This window comes from Athene noctua, chromosome 8, assembly GCF_965140245.1.
Source record: "Athene noctua chromosome 8, bAthNoc1.hap1.1, whole genome shotgun sequence".
Taxonomy (NCBI): domain Eukaryota; kingdom Metazoa; phylum Chordata; class Aves; order Strigiformes; family Strigidae; genus Athene; species Athene noctua.
Window position 1 is genome coordinate 28,212,992 of NC_134044.1, and position 19,709 is coordinate 28,232,700.

A 19,709-nucleotide genomic window follows, 5' to 3' on the forward strand; every position below is an offset into this window, starting at 1 on the left:
CTACGGGGGTCAGTGACACGAGGGGCCCCTCTCAGCAGGGGACACGGCCAGCCCTGGCACTTCTCCCCAGAAAGCACCTTCCAAGCTGCTGCCACCCTTGATTTTGTGCCGTGGAGAGCTAAGGGACACAGTCTGTGGCTCTGCAGGAGACCCAAGTGGAAGGCCCTAGAGTGTGTCCCCATGCACAAGCGTCGCTTTGGCCACGGGCGGACCAGAAACGGCACTTTGGCCATAGGTGGAAGAGATCTCCACCCCCAGCCTTCAGTGCCTTTGTCTCAGACTGGGACAACATCTTGAAACGGATATCTCAGTGCTCGGCACATCTACGACCTGCCAGGAAAACTCACTCTGGGGATCTGCACGGAGAAGACAGCAATATGTATCCACCTTAAAGAGAAACTACCACTTTTTAATCAAGAAGTGATGAAATTAGAGGGGGGGGTTGGTTCAGGTTACTATAATACTGCCACCAAATCCTAGTAAAAGCTATTATTTATCACCATCTACTTTCAAAAAAGGTAAACATAAACCATCCTTTTAAAATAAATTTGCTCAATCATCTGCACCAAATATTCACAGATGTGAGCATCCCGATGTAAAACTCACTAAACGTGCCCAATCCCCTGCTCTGTACGGAGGGTTTTACATCAGGAGTAAGAGTTTCCACAGTTGTGTGATGTGTATAAACCATCTGAGGAACTCTGATGACTGCATTTCTCAGTATGGTAGATGGAACATGATGACAACTATCAGCTACATTCGATACGTACAACAAAACTGACATTTAAGATACTTAAATATTTTTAACGTATATAAAATTTTATTTCCTTCTCATCTAATGGTTATTCTACATGAACACATTCCTGCTACCTTCAGGTCCTCTGTTTATTTGCAGCTATGTGTTTGCATCTTCAGAGAATGCAACGGGTTTAGTTGTAACCTCATGCTAGTCAACAACAGTTTGGGCTCAATGCAAAAAATTAAAAGAAATTCAACAGCAGAATTCAGTGTATGTCTACATAAATACAAATATTTATATTCTAAATAGCAGGAGTTAATCAGTTAATCAGTTATGAATAATAATTTGTCTGTGTAACCTATATTTAACACTATTTTATAAGAAGGTCCCAACCTGCTTATTTCTATAAAATTCCTAAAATTTTTTAAGAACTTCCAAAAGGTCAGTTATTATTATAACCTTGCCAGGAAGACACGAGCAGTATCTGTGTCCTCACACTTAACACTCCAAAAGGAATCCCCTATAATAAAGGATATATAAAAATATATATATGGGATATATATAAAGGGATCTCTAGGATATGTATAGAGGGTCTATATAAAATATATAGATAAAACCCTCTACGAAGGAAGATTTCTTTATGAAAGAAGATTCAAGTTTAATGTTTACCTGAACAAATAGCAAGCCAACAGCTATTAAAAGAGTTCCTATAGGCAAAGCACCTTGTCTGGGAAATGCCTTAACTCTATGCAGGTGCAATAAATGAGAGACACGTGAATGACAGGAATTAGAAAGGAAATAAATGCATCAGCATTTCTCATGGCATCACAAGCTACAGACTAACACCTACAAGGGTTATGATACCACCAGCACCTTTCAGCACCATTCGCCTTCCACTCTTCCAATTATCCAACTGATGACAGGAAAAGATTTTTGTACGTTTTTATTTCATGGTAATTCCCCATTTTTGGAAGACTTTCTGCACAATTGTTTCCTGAAGTAGACAACTCCAGGCTACAGATTCTTGCCCCATCGTAGGGCAACACTAATCCCCTTGCCAAATGGGAGGAAAAGAAAGTTATAAAGTTCAGACAAGCCATTCATGTGCACGCTCTGCCCACGGGGCTACTCCTGTGCCAGAGTGGGGAGAATTCTGTGCTAAGCTGCCCCTCCTGTTGCCCATCACCATGCTCCTGTTCTCCTCTAACGCTGCCTCGCGTCTCCCGGCCCACGACTGTCCTCTTTCGAGGTGCCTCATCAGTCATCTCGCCCTGGAGGGGAATTTGGTCAGAAGCCACGAATGGGAGATGAAAATTACAATTCCCCAAGAACACCACAGAGGTTTTTCCTAAGGGAAATTTTTTTCCAGGTTTCAATGATTACCATTTTATGAAAAAGAAATGCCTTTTCTTAAAAAAAAAGTGAAAAATCTTGTTTTCAATCCAATACAATTTCAATAGGAAAACCCCCAACCATCCATTCAGCCTGACACTTCTTCAATAAGAGAGAATTCAAGCTTGCAGAATATAATTGACCAGCATGGAATTTTGCCAGGATACCAAGATAAACATAATTACTCATATTAAGAGTGTTAATTAATTGTTTGTAAACACAGATAATTGGCTGCTTGGTTTTATAGCTCCTTAGAAAGCCAACAATTCCATTAGACATCGCTGTCCAGCAACCATACTAGGACCAGTGAGCTGTAATCACCAGAACTCTGAAACTAAGCCAGTGAAAATCAGGGAGAGGTCGATCCCTGAAATCCAAAGAAAAAAAATAAAAAGGGATACCTTTTTCACAAAAAAAAAAAAAAAAAAAAAAAAAGGATACCTTGTAAAAAAGCATTAATACTTTCTGGATGAAGGAGGGGGTTCTTTGGTTGGGGGTTTTTTGGGGCTTTTTTTTTTTGGTTGGTTGATCATTTATGCAAATTTTTCTACTAAAGAGCTTTTTAAAAAGAGCAAAGAGCTGCCAGATAGAGTTAAACAATATCAGTTATGGATCCGTGACCTTGATACACGCTACCCTATGACACACAACGCAACCAGAAGTGTAAATACTGAAAAAAAAATACTGGTAAAGCTACGTGTGAGCACAGCGATAGCCTGATCACAAGGGCCTGATCCACACCTGCTGGGGCTTATTGATTAACACCCAGCGCGGGGAGCGCCGCGTTCTTGGCAGACAATAACTCCGTCCTCACTAACCACTGATGGGCTAAACAAGCTATTAATGACAGGTTGCTCTTCATCATTTAAAACGGACAGACTCTGCTGCTTGACCACAAGGACAAGCAGGTTATTGCTTTGAAATGTTATACAAAAGACACAAATAAGGTCTCTCTAATGAATAAACCACACGTATGGCTCCATGGTTCTTTTTCAGTAGGGCTATTAATAGAAAACAGGAGCTATACAGAGTTGCAGATATATAATCATCTATTCCAAGGTTTCTACTGATTGTTAAAACTTGTTACTTAGAAAGGAATTAGCAAAGTATAATTCAGCAAATGCCCATCAAAATTTCGGGAATACAAGCCTAATTACTCTACGCTTAGAACTTTGTTGTTTCTTTTCTTAACTAACTAAACAAAAAAAAAATGTTTCTGAGCAGATGTAGCTATTGGAGGTCAGCGGGGAGTGGGGCTGTGACCCACTGGCACAGTCAGCCACACACTGGCCAACCAACCAACCCTTCCTCCCAGCAGCAGCAGCCAGTGTGGCTCCTCCAGCCGGGCCAGAAACAGCCCCACAGACCTGCCAGGAAGTTCTCCCATCCACAAAGAAAATATTTTTGTTTATAAAAGCATCTGGTTTTAAACTGGAAGCAATTCCAAATAACGATTTGTAAAATATTTCCCAATTTTTTTAACAGCAGCTGCTGTACTCCTCTCTTTCACTCCCATGTGTAGCCAGATACCAGGATGGCAGAAGCTAAAGAAGGGCAAGCAGTAAAATATAGGAACACGCAGAACCCATAAGGATTATATCACAAATTGTAAAACACCTTTTCTTTACAGAAGGGATTAAATAACAGATTACCAAATCAATATAAAGAGTCTTCTTTTTTCTTAAGAGGGAAAAACATCCTCACAAGCATTTGGAGATGCAGTAATTCGAAGGAGTAGAATCAGAGCAATCATTCGGCTTAACTCTTCTGAGGAATATCCCTGTAATTTCTTGGAGTCCAAAAAGTTTTTGTGAACTTGTCTGACATAATACTGAGATATAAAACAGTTTCCAGCATGAATATCCCCATCTGTGGGTGTTTCAGGAAACAGTTAATTTCCTTGAGCACCCGTTTGCAGGATTTTCTAAGGTCACGGGAAAAAAAAAAAAAAAAAAAAAGTCTCAAACCTGGAGGTTTTTCAGAGATCCTTCAGACAAATACAAAGCAGCTAACGTATCTAATGGAGACAAAATTTTATTCAAATATATAGTGAGCTACCCTGTAAAGATGTTACGATATCATTACTCTGCAGAGCATCTTTCCAAGGCATCTTCCCCCAAACCCCAGAGAAACCCTGAGCACCCGAGAACGCTGCTCCCAGTCCAGCCCAGAGCCCAGCTCCTCGGAACCCACAGAGCCTCCTCCTGCTGCGCCCGCCGGTTTGAGGTGACGTGATAAATCAGAGCTACAGCTCCAGCTATTGCAGCACTCCCAATTTAGAAAAAGTACCAGTCATGGTCATCTGTCAAGACTACAGCATCTTTATAATGCATTAGAAAAATTCTCTGAACCCATCAGATTACAACTACCTGACAGTGGCAGAGGAATGAAACATTTTAAAAATTTATTTAAGAGATTCAACTAGCATGCAAGATACCAATGAAAATAGCAAACAAGATTAATTTTCAAACTGCTCTAAGAACTATTCATAACACTCAGCTATTTATTCCATTTACAGATTCAAAATACTAGTTGCAATGGAACATTTAATATGCCACCATTATAAAGGGGAAACTGTTGACAACTATGCTAGAATATACATCCTTTTCATCCTGCTTTTACTCCAAGAAGATATTGGTACACAAGCTCCTACAAATCATATTTCCCTAGTGATTCCCAAAATGGGAAGCAACAACAGAAAAGCAATTTTTTCAAATGCTTGTGCCATACATTGTGATAAGATTTTATTTTAATAGCAGTACAGAACTGTATATGTTATTCAGATATCATATGAAAAAAATTAACATGAATTTAACACTTCTCACGATGTCCCGAGATATATGTGCCATTAATAGTGAATATTTTGATTTAATGGGATTTAATAATCTGTTTAGATGAACTACTTAATGTTCTGATGATTGCTGATGGTAATATCCTAGGCTCAATGAGCTTCAGACTTGTGACAATATTGTATTTTCTCCAGTTTTGATCAACTGATTAGTTTTTAATGCTAAGTATGTCTTGCTATCACTTGCGGTTTGAATATGTTTACTTAAACCAAAAATATTTTGCATCTCAATTATTATTTTATACTGCAGCACTGAATGGAATTTAAGTCAATACATTATTCATAAAGCAAAGACAAGAGAAAACACAAAGCTGTGCACTTCTTTCAAAGACTTCAAATTACTAAAACATACCATATTTATGCATGCAATATTTGATTGTGTGTGTGTCTTTTTTTTTTTTTTTTAATCACAAGTTTGTTGTTTTCAGATCAGGATATGCCAAAAATCCAACACCAAACAATTTTTGTTTATAATTAAGGCAATCATCAATCCAAGGATTGTAGTCCATTTTATTTCATCTCTACATCAAAAAAAGTAATTTAAAAAAATTAAAATTCCCTTGAAATGGTAAGATAAATGAAAATGTAAGTGCCTTCACATAATAACAGTAAGCTGACCCTCTGGGAAATGGTTGACTTTCTCAATTCAAGGTATTCAAAGCTCATTCAAAAGTGTTCATTTGGAATGCAGATATCAAAGATGATGCAAATGTTCAAGAGAAAATTAAAACTTACCAGATGTTCTAATCCAGCTTTGATGTTTCCAGAGTCCCTGTAACAGAAGAACAAAAGTTCTAAATAGTTGCTAAACCCTTGTCTACAACGATTTGTGTTTAACTTGGAAATGTCAAAGCCATGTAATTTCTTGAGTACGTAAATTTTTTACTTTTAATCTTAATCACTGCAATACCTGAAATGTATCGATTATCCTAATGCACAACGACAGAATTATTTAAAACCTCAAATTTTACCTGCCCTGAAATTGCTATAAACTGTAGCAGTGCAATCGGACACTCATTTAAAAAACAACATTTTTAATAATAATCCCCCTATTCACACTGGAAGTAATAAAACAAGAGAGTACATAATGCTATTTATCAAATCCACATTCAGGTGCTCGTGGTTCTGCTTTGCCATGACTTCAATAATAAAATACTGCGACTCTTTACAAAGGTGATGGACTAAATAAATTGTCTGTTAATTAACTAGGTCGTGGCAACCATATTGAAACTTTGCATTTGACTCCTGACAGCTGAAAAAAAATCCAAATGTACAGCTACAAAAATAAGAGGTAAAACCAGATAAGGACAGCTGCAGAAAAATGGACCAAACCGTCAAAGTAAAAACCCTGAAAAGTGAGGAGAATTCAGAGTGAAAATTAATCCTTAACGCATCCCGCTCTGTAAAAAAAAAAAAAAAAAAAAAAAAGATACCCTGAAGGAAAACCGAAGCAAAACTAATTAAAAAGTCCCCAAATTCCAAGGCACTAAACAAGGCAGCTGGTTTCTGCTTCCATTGACTCCAGGTTCTACCTGCTTCCAAAAACGCAACTGTGCCTTTTTGAGGAAGATGGGCTGTGACCATGGTAAACAAGGAGAAAGGCTTCAGGTAATCAGTTCTTGAATTATATAGTGTAGGATGTACTTATAATATCAATTTTCCCACAAATTATTCAACTCTCTCAAACCACAGGAGCAGAAACCCCAACTACATTCCTCTAAGACAGCAAACCGTGCGAGATTTCAGTTCTCTTAGTAGAGGCAGGGTAAGGCAGAAAGTGAAGTAAAATCTGAAACGGTCTAAGTACTGAATAAGGCTGCATTCAATTACACATTTTACCACTTTGCTGTACTGTATTTTAGAGACTTTTTACAGAAAAGTTTTATTTATAATTTCATAAACTTTTCCAAAAAGTCCGCTGGGCGTTTTTGTTCTATTTTAATATATCATTAATTCAGCAAGAAAAATAGAAAAGACACACCTTCTTTACACCATTATTTTATGGTTTGAAACACGAATTTCTCATTCACGGCCATACAATATTTAAATAGAAATATTTAAATAGAAATCATCTCCCACATCTCTTTTTGAGGTGCTAAATGGCCTTAAAGAATTTAATTACTTTGGAAGCAGGATCCAAGCAGCTGATGCAAGGAGCTCCCAACTAATGGTATAAAACCTGCCCTGTTAGTGGTCTGTCTCCTGCGCCGTCCCTGTCATGACTTCATCAATATTTGTGCAACTCCTTTTGCCCTGTGCTGAAAGCAGCCTTAATTCAATTATAGGTCTCAAAACTGATAAAAAAGGTCCTGAAGTGGAAAATGCGAAGAGATTATTGGCAAATGAATAAAGATTTGTATCGAGCTAACACACAAGAGTACAGCAGGGTTGGGTTCTTTTTTAATCATTCCCTGTCTTAAGTCTTCTGGGAACAGTGAGTTTCCCTTCCCCTCATGCAGCACATCGATTTCTGAATTAGACTGCAATATTAAATAATTAATATACTTGCCATGATTGATGTTTTGCATTAGTTGAATATTAGGTTATCAATCAAAATCCACTTGGTTTAATGTAATAATATTGAAAAAGTGTCACTGGCTGTTCATCCAATTTGTAGTTGAGGCAGCACAGATAGTAATATCGGTGTAACACAAGGCTCTAACGCAGGAAATGCAGTGGTTGAACATACATAAGACAAACATTATCAAACTAACCAGGACAAGGTTGGGGCTGTCCTAAATAAACCTTGTGGCACCTGTCACTTCCAATGAAAACCTCTTTCCAGCCGGAGGCTGCCGTGCATCCATCAGCAATGACAACTAGTGAAGCCATGGCATAATTTTATCTTTCGAGTTAAGCGATAATTATACAAATAAGACTCCCACTAATACTACATTTCGACTATGCAAAAATCAGACCTGTTGCTACAGCTCAGTCTAACACACAGCCTTAGATGTCTACAGAATAAATACCTTAATTATTAATACCAGAATTCACTACAAATAAAAGAGCAGTTTTATGCACAGCCAATATTATAATACTCCTACAAAAGAACACCATAAAAAATTATCTTCATTTTCTATCCTTCTCAGGTAATAATTTACTCAATTTTTACACCACACCACATCGTTCCCAACATGATACATATCTGCCTTTCAAACCATCTCCAGCATGCCACTTTTTTAAAATTTTTGTTCATTAGGCAAGTTTGGTTTTATTCTTGAGTTTTTCTTTTTTCCATCAGGGAAGGTCTGGAACTGTGTTTCCTTGCTACAGTCAAGACTTTGTGCTGTAAAATACTAGTTGACGTGCATGTATTTTAAAATCCTACATTAAAAACAGTAAGCATAATACTGAGGCTAATCTAAATGTCAGCTCTTGGTAATGCCAGGAGAAAAAGTTGCAGCTGAGCCAAATTTGAACCATGGTCATGAGGGACCTGTACCAACAAGGCAGGAATTCCGTTAAGCACGTGTGGCCAGCTTTTGGATTACTTAAAACCACAGCGTGAGTAACTAAATCGAGAGAGTGTTAACTTATCAGTGCCAGTTCCTTTGCCAGTGAACTCAACTAATATTATTCACTAGCACCTGCTGGAAACCTGGACATATATTCATGTACGTAAAAATAGGTCCCCAAATAAAACCAAACACTTATCAAGGGAGCTGAGTAATATGCAGTATCTTCAAAATATCCAAACAATGACTTAAGATTTCACAAATAATTTAATTTTTAATAAAATTGTAGGAGTTTCACACAGGACTTATACTTGTTTTTGCACAAGAGAGCTAAACAAAATGTTCATTTAGACACAGTACTCTGGAGCAAAGCACCCTTGAGAGGCTGCAGTGCTAACATCATACTACAATGCCAGACACTTATTTTATAACTGTGAGGCTACATAAACTGAAAAATATCTCAGATGTTTTTACTTATCATTAAAACCATCATCTCAATTTGTTAGTAGGTCTCTTACACTCTTTAAAATGACAAACAATTATGAGAGCCGAGTTTAATCTGTGCTGCTATTCAGACCAGTAGCATCAAACTGGAAGTATCCTGCAATTTTAAAAAAATTTATTCCAAACTAAAACAAACCACTTCAGTCCACGTTCCCCGGTTCCTCTCAAGTTGCTATCAACTCATTCTCAACGCTTCCCTTATACCCATAGTTAGCAATTTTCTTTGCCATAGTTTTTAGAACCCATAGGCCATAGAATCATTCTCTGGACTGTCTCTCTCTGTGGATATTCTAGGATAATTCAGGCTGAAGGGCTCTGCAGCCCTACTGCCCGCTCAAGCCAGGCTCAGAGGCCAGACCAGGCTGCTCAGAGTTTCATCCAGGCTGGCCTTGAAAGCCCGGGCTCCCTGAGCAACCTGCCTTGGTGACTGCATGTCCTCACTGGGAGCATTTTTCCTCCTGTCTAGTCCAAACGTCTCCTTTTTTTTTTTTTTTCTCCAGTCTGTGCTGGTTGTATCTTTCCTCCCACCACACCCCACTTGATTCTCCTCGCCGGGCTGGGTGCCTGCTGGGTGCCCTCAAACCATCTCCTCTCCCGGCTGAGCCACCCCCTGCCCCTCAGGTCCCCTCACAGGGCAAGTGCTCCAACCCCTGACTGTCTTAGTGGCCTGAACTCCACACTAAACGGTCCCAATGGCTCTTTGTTTCCTCCTCAGAAGCTAAATGAATAAATAAATTACCTCATCATTAGCAAGGCCTTTGGCAGAATCCCCTCCAGTTCCACAACATTAGCGACAAGCTGTGAAGGAAAAGGCCATACAGAGCATTTCGGGTCAGGCTGCACCACACTCAAACCAAGGCCTTCTAACTCCACTCTCCAGGGATGCCAACGTGTTAGAGCTGTGACCAGGCAGTGTTATCCCAAGTGGTTACAGACAATTTCCACAGAGCGCTCTCACTCTTAAAATTTTTTTGGATCATCCAACAAGCACATCACATAATACTTTCCAAAAAATCTGTCAAGTATTATTTTAAATTAATCCCTTTTTTTGTCCCAGTATGCCTCTTGGATGAAAAGCCTCATAGTGAAAGATGTTCTTGGAACAACCTCATGGCTCCCATTACGTTAACGTGCTCCCACTGCTTGCTGTCACCTAACGGCCTTCCCTACAGATCTTCCTGAGTAGCACACACTCACTATTCTTCTTTAGCATGTTATCAATCCCCAGTTATATTTGAGATAAACAACCTCAAAATAAACAGCTGAATCTCTTCAGAAGTCTTCAGAGCTTCTTTATGAATTTCAGCAGGTAACAATATATTAAACACTCACCAATACATGAAATGGGGTAAACATGCGTTTTGCCAATTTTTAGGCCTAGAATAAAGAACACAGCCAGCATAAAGATGAACCAATAGCCAAATTGTATTTGATACAAAAGGGTCAGTCCATGGGTGAGCACTGGGGGTACAAACAAGTCAGTCAGGTTATACATAATTGGCATCAATCCCACTGACCCCAACAACGACACCACACAGCCAACAATGGGGGGAATAAATCGTGACATGCAGTCTCCCATAGAAGGGATGCGAGACAACCAGGTCAACAAGCCAAATACATAAAACCAAGGAAGCCACACACTGAATCTCTGTACAGCCCGCGCTTACAAAGGCCAGACCTGAGTGGAGCCCAGTCCCAGGGAGGCGGGAGGTCCTTCCCCAACAGGGAACTCTGCACAGGGCATCCACCTCACACACAGACACTGCCCCTCCTGCAAGTGGTTTTATCCCTGCGTGGGACCCCTGACCTTGGGTTACTCACTGCGGGACCCCTGGGGCTCCTTTACCCAACGGCTCTGTCTGCCAGGCCGGCCCACCCTGGGGGGAAGTCTAAAAGCAAACTCACCCCCCTTTGGGAAGGGCTGGGGGAATCACCCAGATGTCACCTTAACTTGGGGCTTGGGGTTGGAACCCCAGCATTTCAACGTGTGATGTGAAACCCAGTTTGAGTGGTGGTCTAGTCCCTTCTCCCACCTCTCTAAGCTCTGTGTTGAAGACAGATAAAGGGAGAGAAGACAGAAATAAAAAAAAATAAATGCCCTAGACGTTAGGAATGATACTAAAGGGTATGTTGAAGAGGATGAATGAGGCTACTGCCATAAAAAAACACCTGCCTCTCCTGCCTTTAGCTTCTTCAGTGTGAGGAATCTACGTTGACCCAATACAGCCAACATGAGGAACAGCCTCACTAAATGCAACTACGGTGGAGGTGACAGCTATGGGAAGAGGTAGACTAGTCAGCTAACTCTAGACCTTTCTTTTTGTGTATCATTATTTTAGCAGATTGGCATCTCAAATTCAACGAGGCTTTTGCCTCACCATTTTCTGCTTCTGATGCTCATAGTTGTCTCAAAGCTGATCTGCTAAGAGATGCTTAGCTTATCAGTAGGCACTGTAAAAAAAAAATCAAGCTACTCGAAATCAGATTGAGATAAGGAATTTATTACACTAGCCTTGACTACACCATGTAGCAGCATTGATAACACTCCAGCTTTCTGAGTAAATCCCAGCAAACACCACCACCAACAGCTGGTAACAATTTCCTTTCTCTCTCAGAATGTGGAAATTCCCCATCTAAAACTCTGCCAACGTGTGGCAAGATCATCTCTCTCAATGGTGAGTGTAAAGGCCAGTATCTCATGATTCTCCAGACTAGACCTGGGTCCTGTATATTCCCAGGAAAAAAAAAAAAAAAATTAGGTTTCCACATGATTACACACTATTTAATTCTACCCTGGGATATGCCAAGATAGACAACTGCTCCCTCACTAGTACTTATTTTATATATCAATCTTTGCTGGATTTACTTTCCTCAGCCTTAAAAGTCTGTATAATCAGATTGCAGGTATTCCAGATATTGAATTTTAGAGCAGGAGGAAAATAAGGAATAGTTTTTCCCTTTTTCTAACTTTATCTCTCACGCACACTTCGGAATAAGGCATCGTGTGTACATAAACACACAGCTTAATCACAACTGGATGAGTAGCCTGAACGATGCACTCATGACCTTAGCACCAGTTAGTGGTGCATTTATGCAAACATTTTGACCATGTTATATTCTGGAATAGCTTCACAGACTAATCTTAAGCTCCCAGAACACGCCAGACATCAAGAGTAGAACAGTCATGGCCAGATCATGCCTTTGTTCAATTCCAGAAAAATAAAAGCCTGATATAGAAAAAAGTATTTTCTCCCTATCACCAACAGCTAGAGTAAAAGCACACAACTGTTACGTCTGCACGGTGACTACTCAGAATTCACTACGTATTTGAAGTTCTTCCCTGAGCTAGCTTGAATTTCAGCTTCAGAGTTACAGAGTCCTGGATGTGGTTTTTAGAAATGGATACCCCCATCATATTCCACCAAATTTTCTAGGTTTTGTATTGTTGTGTTTTCTGTAAAATTATAGGCTAATGTTTCCAAATCTGACTTCAGACCGTAGACACTTATTTCAGGAGGCTTTGAAAGACACAACAAAGATTACTTAAAAATCTAAGCCCTACGCTTGTCCTCTCCTCCGATACCACCTTTAAGAGGACAGTGCTGATCCTCCTGGGTGAACAGGTAAATTCATACCTATCACCTTCTGCTGACAAACTGGTCCAATACCAAACTGCTGGCAAAGACCATATAATGTGCAGAAACAGAACTCCAACAAAGGCATTGCTCTTCAACACTACTACTTAACCTCGTCTGGGTTATAAAGAAAAACCTGAAAAGTAGGGCTATATTTTTGTAGCCATAAGTGGAAGTTACATCAAAGGGAGTACACAAAAGGCAAGAGGAGAAAACCATAAACGCAAGCTATTTCCTCCTGCCACTCTTATATAAAGACGAAGGAAAAAAACCATGAGTTTTTGGAAAGTAACCAAATAACAAAGCAAACAATATTACCAGTAATGAAAATCAAAATCTTTGCAAACTACTACTTACGCAAGTTACACCAAGACTCTCAGAACTGTGTGTCCCAAAGAGAACCCCTTGACAGTGGAAATGGCTTTAAGTGTTGTGTCTCCTTGCATCTAAAAACCCCATTCTTCCATTATTAGATATCCAATCAATGTGTAAAATGACCACAAAATAAAATAGGGAAAATACTTCAGTGGTTCAATGCCAAGATCAAAGAGGGTATGGAGGAGAAGATACACAGGGCAGTAACCTGGCTGTTATTCTGATAACACTAATCATCCATAAAACCAACATAACGCGGTAGTTGAGAATTTTCTTTTGCACATATGAGCTCAACAACACGAGATACAGCTAAACTAGTAATTTTATGCTGCTCTTTCTAATCTTTTGCTCAGAACAAGCTCTCATCAAAAAGAGCGAAAGGTTAGGGAATGCTACACAATGCTAGAAAAAGGATCCATGATGTTTTCAAAAAATTGTGGAATGTTGTTTTGCTCTTAATATAAGATTCAAATGATCTGGAACTGATCCTGAAGTGTAAAGACTCCAAAGCTGGCGGTGGTATGCTCAGTGACTCCCTTCCTACAGTAATCCAAATAATTTATTTCACTCGGGAAAAAATGGTAAGAACTTTGGCCAATTACTAGTAAATTCAAATGTAGTGAAGATTCAAGAAGATCATACGAAGGTCACTTATCAAAATTGGGAAGAAAAGCAGAAGTCACCCACACACACAAACACATATGGAGTAACCTGGAACTGCTGAAGAACTCACTAGAATATAATGCAAGCTAAATTGAATCATGCTAAAACCAAGGACTTTAAACAGGACACAAGGTGAAACAATTTCCATAATATGTTATCCTAGAGAGAAGAAAAATCAGTACCCAGGAGACCTTATCAAATATTCAAGAGAGGGAAGAAATATATAACCCTGGCTCACAGAGCAAAATTCAAGATTTTATGCAATTGAAATAAATACTGAAACTAAATAGAGAGATGAAAATAACAAAATACAGTGTTGATAGAATCAATTTTTTCAAATAGACTCTACCAAAAAAAAAAAAAAAAATCTTTCTTCTCCATAAGTATTTCTCAGATAAATGGAGCTAAAATAACTACCCCAAAAGCTCACAGTTCTGTTTTACTGAGATTTCAGGTCAGATATGGAAATCCCCTAAATTATCAAAGCAGGTTGCTTTATCCTGGTCGCCAGTTCAAGCCATTCCTCAGATAAACCTGGTAATAAGGACCTCGGAACATGCAAGTCGTTGGAGTTTTGATATGCGGAGTGGCTTTTTGTGGTGTTTTTTCCCTGAGTTTTGGTTGGATGGCCGGGTTTTTGTCCTCGTGTTCTGTGCACGGGGTTCCCTTTACGAAGAGTAAAGCCTTGTTAATCGACGTTTGCATTCCTAGCGAACATAAGCAATTAAGCTTTGGGCTTTGGAATGTCACTGTTTCTGTTAACCAGATTATTTGGTAGTCTTAAATAAATTAGACAACTTTGGCCTGTTTTACCTTTTCTGTAATATTATTTAGTAGATATTCAATTAAAACACATCCTGTAGGTGAAAGTGTATGAAAACATTTCCGTAACGGACATTAGCGGTAGTAGGAAGTGTTGCTAATTAGCCTCAAAGTACAAAATAGATTACAAAAGTAGCAAAAAACCCAGCAGTGTAAATGCACAGAACGCTGCACTGAATATTAAACAAAGCAGAGCAAGTTTTAATGTTGGTAAGCATAACTATAGTAAAAACTCTCCGGACTAGTAAAGAGTGTTACAGGTTAATGAGGAACATATAAAGAGTGCACAATAATTATCATACCTAACACCTTACCATCTGTGTTTGGATGACTGCAGAATATAAACACAGTTTATCAGCATTAAGTCCGAAACTAATTACACATGTATTTCTATTAGCATACTGTTAGGATAAATATTTAAGACGTTAGATTTTCCTCAGCTGCACTCAACTCGCAGTATTGAAGAATATTAAATTTACGCCTAACTCAGTGAGAAAATTTTAATGTTCTAAGCGCTAAAACAATTTGAGTGCAATCAATTTTCCGTTTTCTCAGAGCTTCTAAATCCTCCTCATTCACCCAATTACTACTGTACTTAACCTAATGAAATTTTATTCTGCGGGAACAATACTATTCTTAAACAAATTTTTGAAAAATATAAGATTAAAAACTTCTAGACAAAGAATAAACTCCTAGAGAAAAGATGCAAATAAAATTACTATCATAATCTTTTGTTTTTTATTTGCAAGTATAAAACTGAAGAGAAACAAAAGCAGGGAACATAGCATCTGTCATATCAGAATATAAAAAGATGATCCTGGCACAAAATGAAAAAGCTCTAATTCATTTGCAAATCAAGCCTGCCAGTTCTATTTCAAGCTGGCGGTAACTGTCAAGAGTTAACAAGATAATCACTTTCAATCCTGCCTTCAATGGTACATTACACTGTTATTCCATTCAATAAGGCCGTTCTTTGGGGCACTAGATGAATGGTTTTCATTTCTAACTCACACAAAAAGTTGCAAAAAAAATCCATGGGGCTTAAGAAAGAAATCCCTTTATGGGCATTTATCTGCCGGCACTTGCTTTTAGGCAAAATGAGATATTTGGATACATTGGTGTCCATTCACTTCCTCTATTCCTTCAGGCCCTCAGTCTGTTGATAAAAAAAAAAAAAAAAAAAAAAGGCACACAAGGAAATCTCAGGCCTGTTTTGGTTTTTTAAAACTATCGGTGCACGTTAAACAAGTTCTGTACTAATGTCTTGCAAATACTTCAAGAATACACAGCTCGCTACACCATGCTGAAATGACATCATATTTGAAGAGATCCATCTTTGTTTAAATTCCTTATAGACTGTACAAAAACCACTGAATGCTCATGAAAATTGTGCTTAGGGAAACAATAACCTGATTAAATTTTCAATAACAATAAAGTTGCCAATTAAAGGCACTCTACCTATGAAACAAGTTAATCTAGAATTCGTCTGTATCAATTATTTGTAATTTTTTTTTTTTTTTTTTTAAAGAATCTGTGTTATGCACTCTTCCCAAAAGGATAAAATCTCACAGAAGTTTATCAAGTATTTAAAACTTATTTGCTGGCACACAATTTTCTACTGATCTTTGTGTAAAAAAAAAAACCAACCTTGATGCTTTCACTCACTGCTCAAAATTCACCTTACAAGATACTACCTGTACGTTCAGGCTGTATTGTACCGATACACATTCGAGTACTGAGTATTTTACAGTGACAATTTAAATCTCCTATACCAACTTTAGAAACAAATCACTAAATTTGAGGGTTTTTTCTTTAAGTCCCCATACATCTCAGTTCACAGTACAAAGCTAATACCTATATTTAATATCTTCACTAAGTTAAGCTTATCCAGCCTCAGGTCTGTTACCCCTAATCAATGTCAACAAGCACACTGGCAATACCCATCTGTAAATATATTTTAAAAAATAATATTTTATTTTTTTTTTTAAATAACATTTTTCTCAAACTCAGGGACACTTCTTATGGTATTTGCATACCTTACAAAGAACATTTCCGATCGTCTTTATAATCCATCACTACAAGTCAGACAACTTTTTCCATACACCCCTCGTGCAAATGCTCTTTTATAATAAGAGTTCCTTTTATGAGAAATCTAAACACCAGAAGTTACCGGCAGACTCACAGGCTTTGGTTTTGTTCTTTGCACTTCACACGTTTCTTCAGACGTTCTAAACAGAGAGATGTTCTTATAATTAAAAAAATACTGTGACAAAACCAAAAACTATATGCCTGTATTTCTGCAGTATTAGAACACAGTCATTTTTGCTGCCCTGCTGCCCCTGCTTCCCAAAAAGAAAGAATATAAAATAAAAATGAATTAAAAGTTCACACGCTTTGGAAGGACCTTGAAAGAGCACAAGATGTTGCACTTAGAACACAAATTAACAGAAAGTGAACAGATGGATTTCAAATAGCAGGTCACGGCTTTGAGTAAGACTAATAACAGTCCCAAAAAACCAGGAGCTTGCCGTAGAAATTTGGGATGTGTTTCCTTCCTCTCTAGCCACCAGCAGTACAACGGCAGTACTGCTTAAAAATAAATAATTGATTTAAAAAAAAAAAAAAAAAAAAAAAAGCGCCAACCAAAACCGACCCTCTGTTCTGTAAAGCAGACACTCGGCATAAAAAACAAAGATAGGCAGCAGAGAAATTCTTCAGTAAAGGGAGGTATTTATTTCTAGTATTCACAAGTGATTAATGTCCGCAGCTCAGATGAAAGACGAGGATGACCCAACGCTCCTAGGACGTACATTTTAAGGCCAAAGACTAAGAAAAGGTAGTTTCACATTTCCATTATTACTGAAGACATGTGCAGCACTTTGGCAACCGTGGTCAAGTTCAGCCGAGACCCACAAAGTGCCACTTTACTGAAATTCCACCGCTTCTGACTGCATTTGATCCAATTTTAGCACACTGAAACCTCGTGCTTTTTTAGGCATCACTGTTGGGAGGTATAAAAATCCAATTTGTAAATGCTTTTGCGCTGTTCCTCTTTGTGTTCCTGCAGTTTGATTTTGTCGCTTTAGTTTAATTCCTCTACGTTCTTTCATCTGGCCTGAATTTATCTCCCTAAGGAACGCAGGGGCACACTCAGAATATACTCTAAATGTTTAAAATATGTTTAAATGTCAGACAGGCGTAGGTTTTCATTCCTATACAAGGTAAATTTTTTCCTTCTGAAAAAAGCCCATCTACTTGATCTCAGAATATTTAGTTTCTATCTCCTCAACTACTTCTGCTAACACAGCTTGGAGCATTTCTGGTCATAAGAGACTTGAGTTTCAGGTTGTATTTCACAATTAAAACAGTTTGTTTCTATTACAACCTATGTAGCCCTAAAGCAAGCCTTTGCAAGTCTCTTGGTTTCTGTCAGATGGTCATTCCAAGCAGCCCAAGCATCTGCTGAGGTCGGAGCAGCTCAGAAGATCCTTCAGCGTTGGTCTGACATGAGGGAGAAGCCCCTGAGCAAACCTCAGACACATTAATAGTACTGCAGCCGTTTTCTGTTTAAATAAACATACCATAACTATGTTCGAATGGTGTGGTTTGCATCCTCCACAATATCTCCTCAGCATTCAAATGCATCTTGTCCTACGTGACTCCAGAGTTTTGTACACATTTTTCAATATTTTTAGGCTGGTAAGTTATGGAAAGCACCACAAAGATTTTTTTATTTTAAGCAGAAGACTCACAAATTCTTCTACAAGGTTGTGTTGTTAAAGCCCAGATGAATTTTGAAAACACGTTCAGTATGAAAAAGGTTTCTTTGAAGTGTGACACTCAGTAAGGAAGAATGTTGTGTCTTCCACTAACAACTTCCATGCCAGGCTGTGTTGCAAGACAAATTTATAAAAATTAAAAACGTAGAGCTTAAGTTTTTCAACCTTGATAGGAAATTAGTTCCTTGGCCACAAATAAAGGGAAAGAAATGGTATTTCATCAAAACAGAAAAAAAAAATAAATAAATTGATTGCAAATCCCAAACATACCTGACCAAAACCAAGCCTAACAGACAGTGATAAAAATAACCTGAACATGCTTTAAAATTAATAGAGAGGTTAGAAAAAAAAAAAAAAAAAACAACAACAAACCAAAACAAAGCCAGCTAATTGAAGCTCATAAAGAAGAAGATTTGGAAGAAGAGGAGATCACTAGAGCGGTCTCATTCACAGCAGTGCCCCTTTGTTTTTACAGCATTCAGTCCAAACCAGTGCTGGTTACCTGCACGCTAACAAATCACCAAAGACTGCAAAAGCGCTTTCAAACACATGTAATAGCAAGGTTCAGAACTCGGAGCGTATCTTGATGAGAATATTTCAGTATTCAATAATAAAGACTTTCAGAGTTGCCAGGAAAAAAAAAATAAATAAAAAAAATCTGTCACACTTGGACCTCGTCACAGTGGATTTGTACTTAATACAGCTACATCAAGATTGTAGAGAACAGGCTAATTTCCTTAAATTATCTGACAAGGCTAACAGTTTTCTTGATTCCAAGAGCAATTAACTCTTTGCTAATTCAACAGCAGCACCACACAACTAACACTAATAGGTCTGTATCTTGCTTATTTGTTGCTTCTTTCTCCAGCATTTATAATGATCTCTGACTATATAACTTACAAGTCTGTTACTATTTGAGAACATTAATCAATTCTAAAATTGCTTTTGGTCTTGGGCTTATTACACATCTACTGCTCCAAGAGAAACTTCAGAAGCAATAGATATATTCAGGACATTGCTACGTCTGTGTTGGAAACACTGATACTGTCTAGAATTTGATGTCCAAAACTTTATGGCGAGTTAAGGAAACAATAAAAGATCTGCAAGTTCCCGTAAATCACTTGGGTTTTTTTGTTTTTTTAAGAAGTTTTTATGTCTTAACAAAACCCCATCAAATAATACTGGCAAAACACTTCGTGCTGGTTGAGTTGCACCAAAACCTCCTGAAGGTTAATTGTTAAATCTACTGTTCTCACCACGTCACATTGGTCTTATTCATTTTACCCTCCAAACGCTTTCATTAATATGCTTTTAACCTTTTACTACCATGAAAGACTAACATCATCTATTTTATTTGGCATTTATCATTCCCAGCACTTCACAGAGAAAGTCTCCGGTGAAAACAGAGAGCAGCACGGGCTTTGCAAGACGCAGCAAACGGCCCAGAAGTGGCCAGCCAAAGTCTAGACCAGAAACCTTGCTACCCGTTTTGTA

At 38.3% G+C, this 19,709-nt stretch overlaps 1 protein-coding gene across 2 annotated transcripts in view; it reads right to left on the reverse strand.

The window, feature by feature from the left end:
* Positions 1–19,709, reverse strand: part of RSRC1 (arginine and serine rich coiled-coil 1) — a 172,647-nt gene that overhangs the window by 89,607 nt on the left and 63,331 nt on the right. For both annotated transcript variants that reach the window (XM_074912497.1, XM_074912496.1), the window contains one exon: positions 5,715–5,751. In XM_074912497.1, coding sequence (XP_074768598.1) covers positions 5,715–5,751 — 37 coding nt within the window. The remainder of the gene's footprint in view (positions 1–5,714; positions 5,752–19,709) is intronic.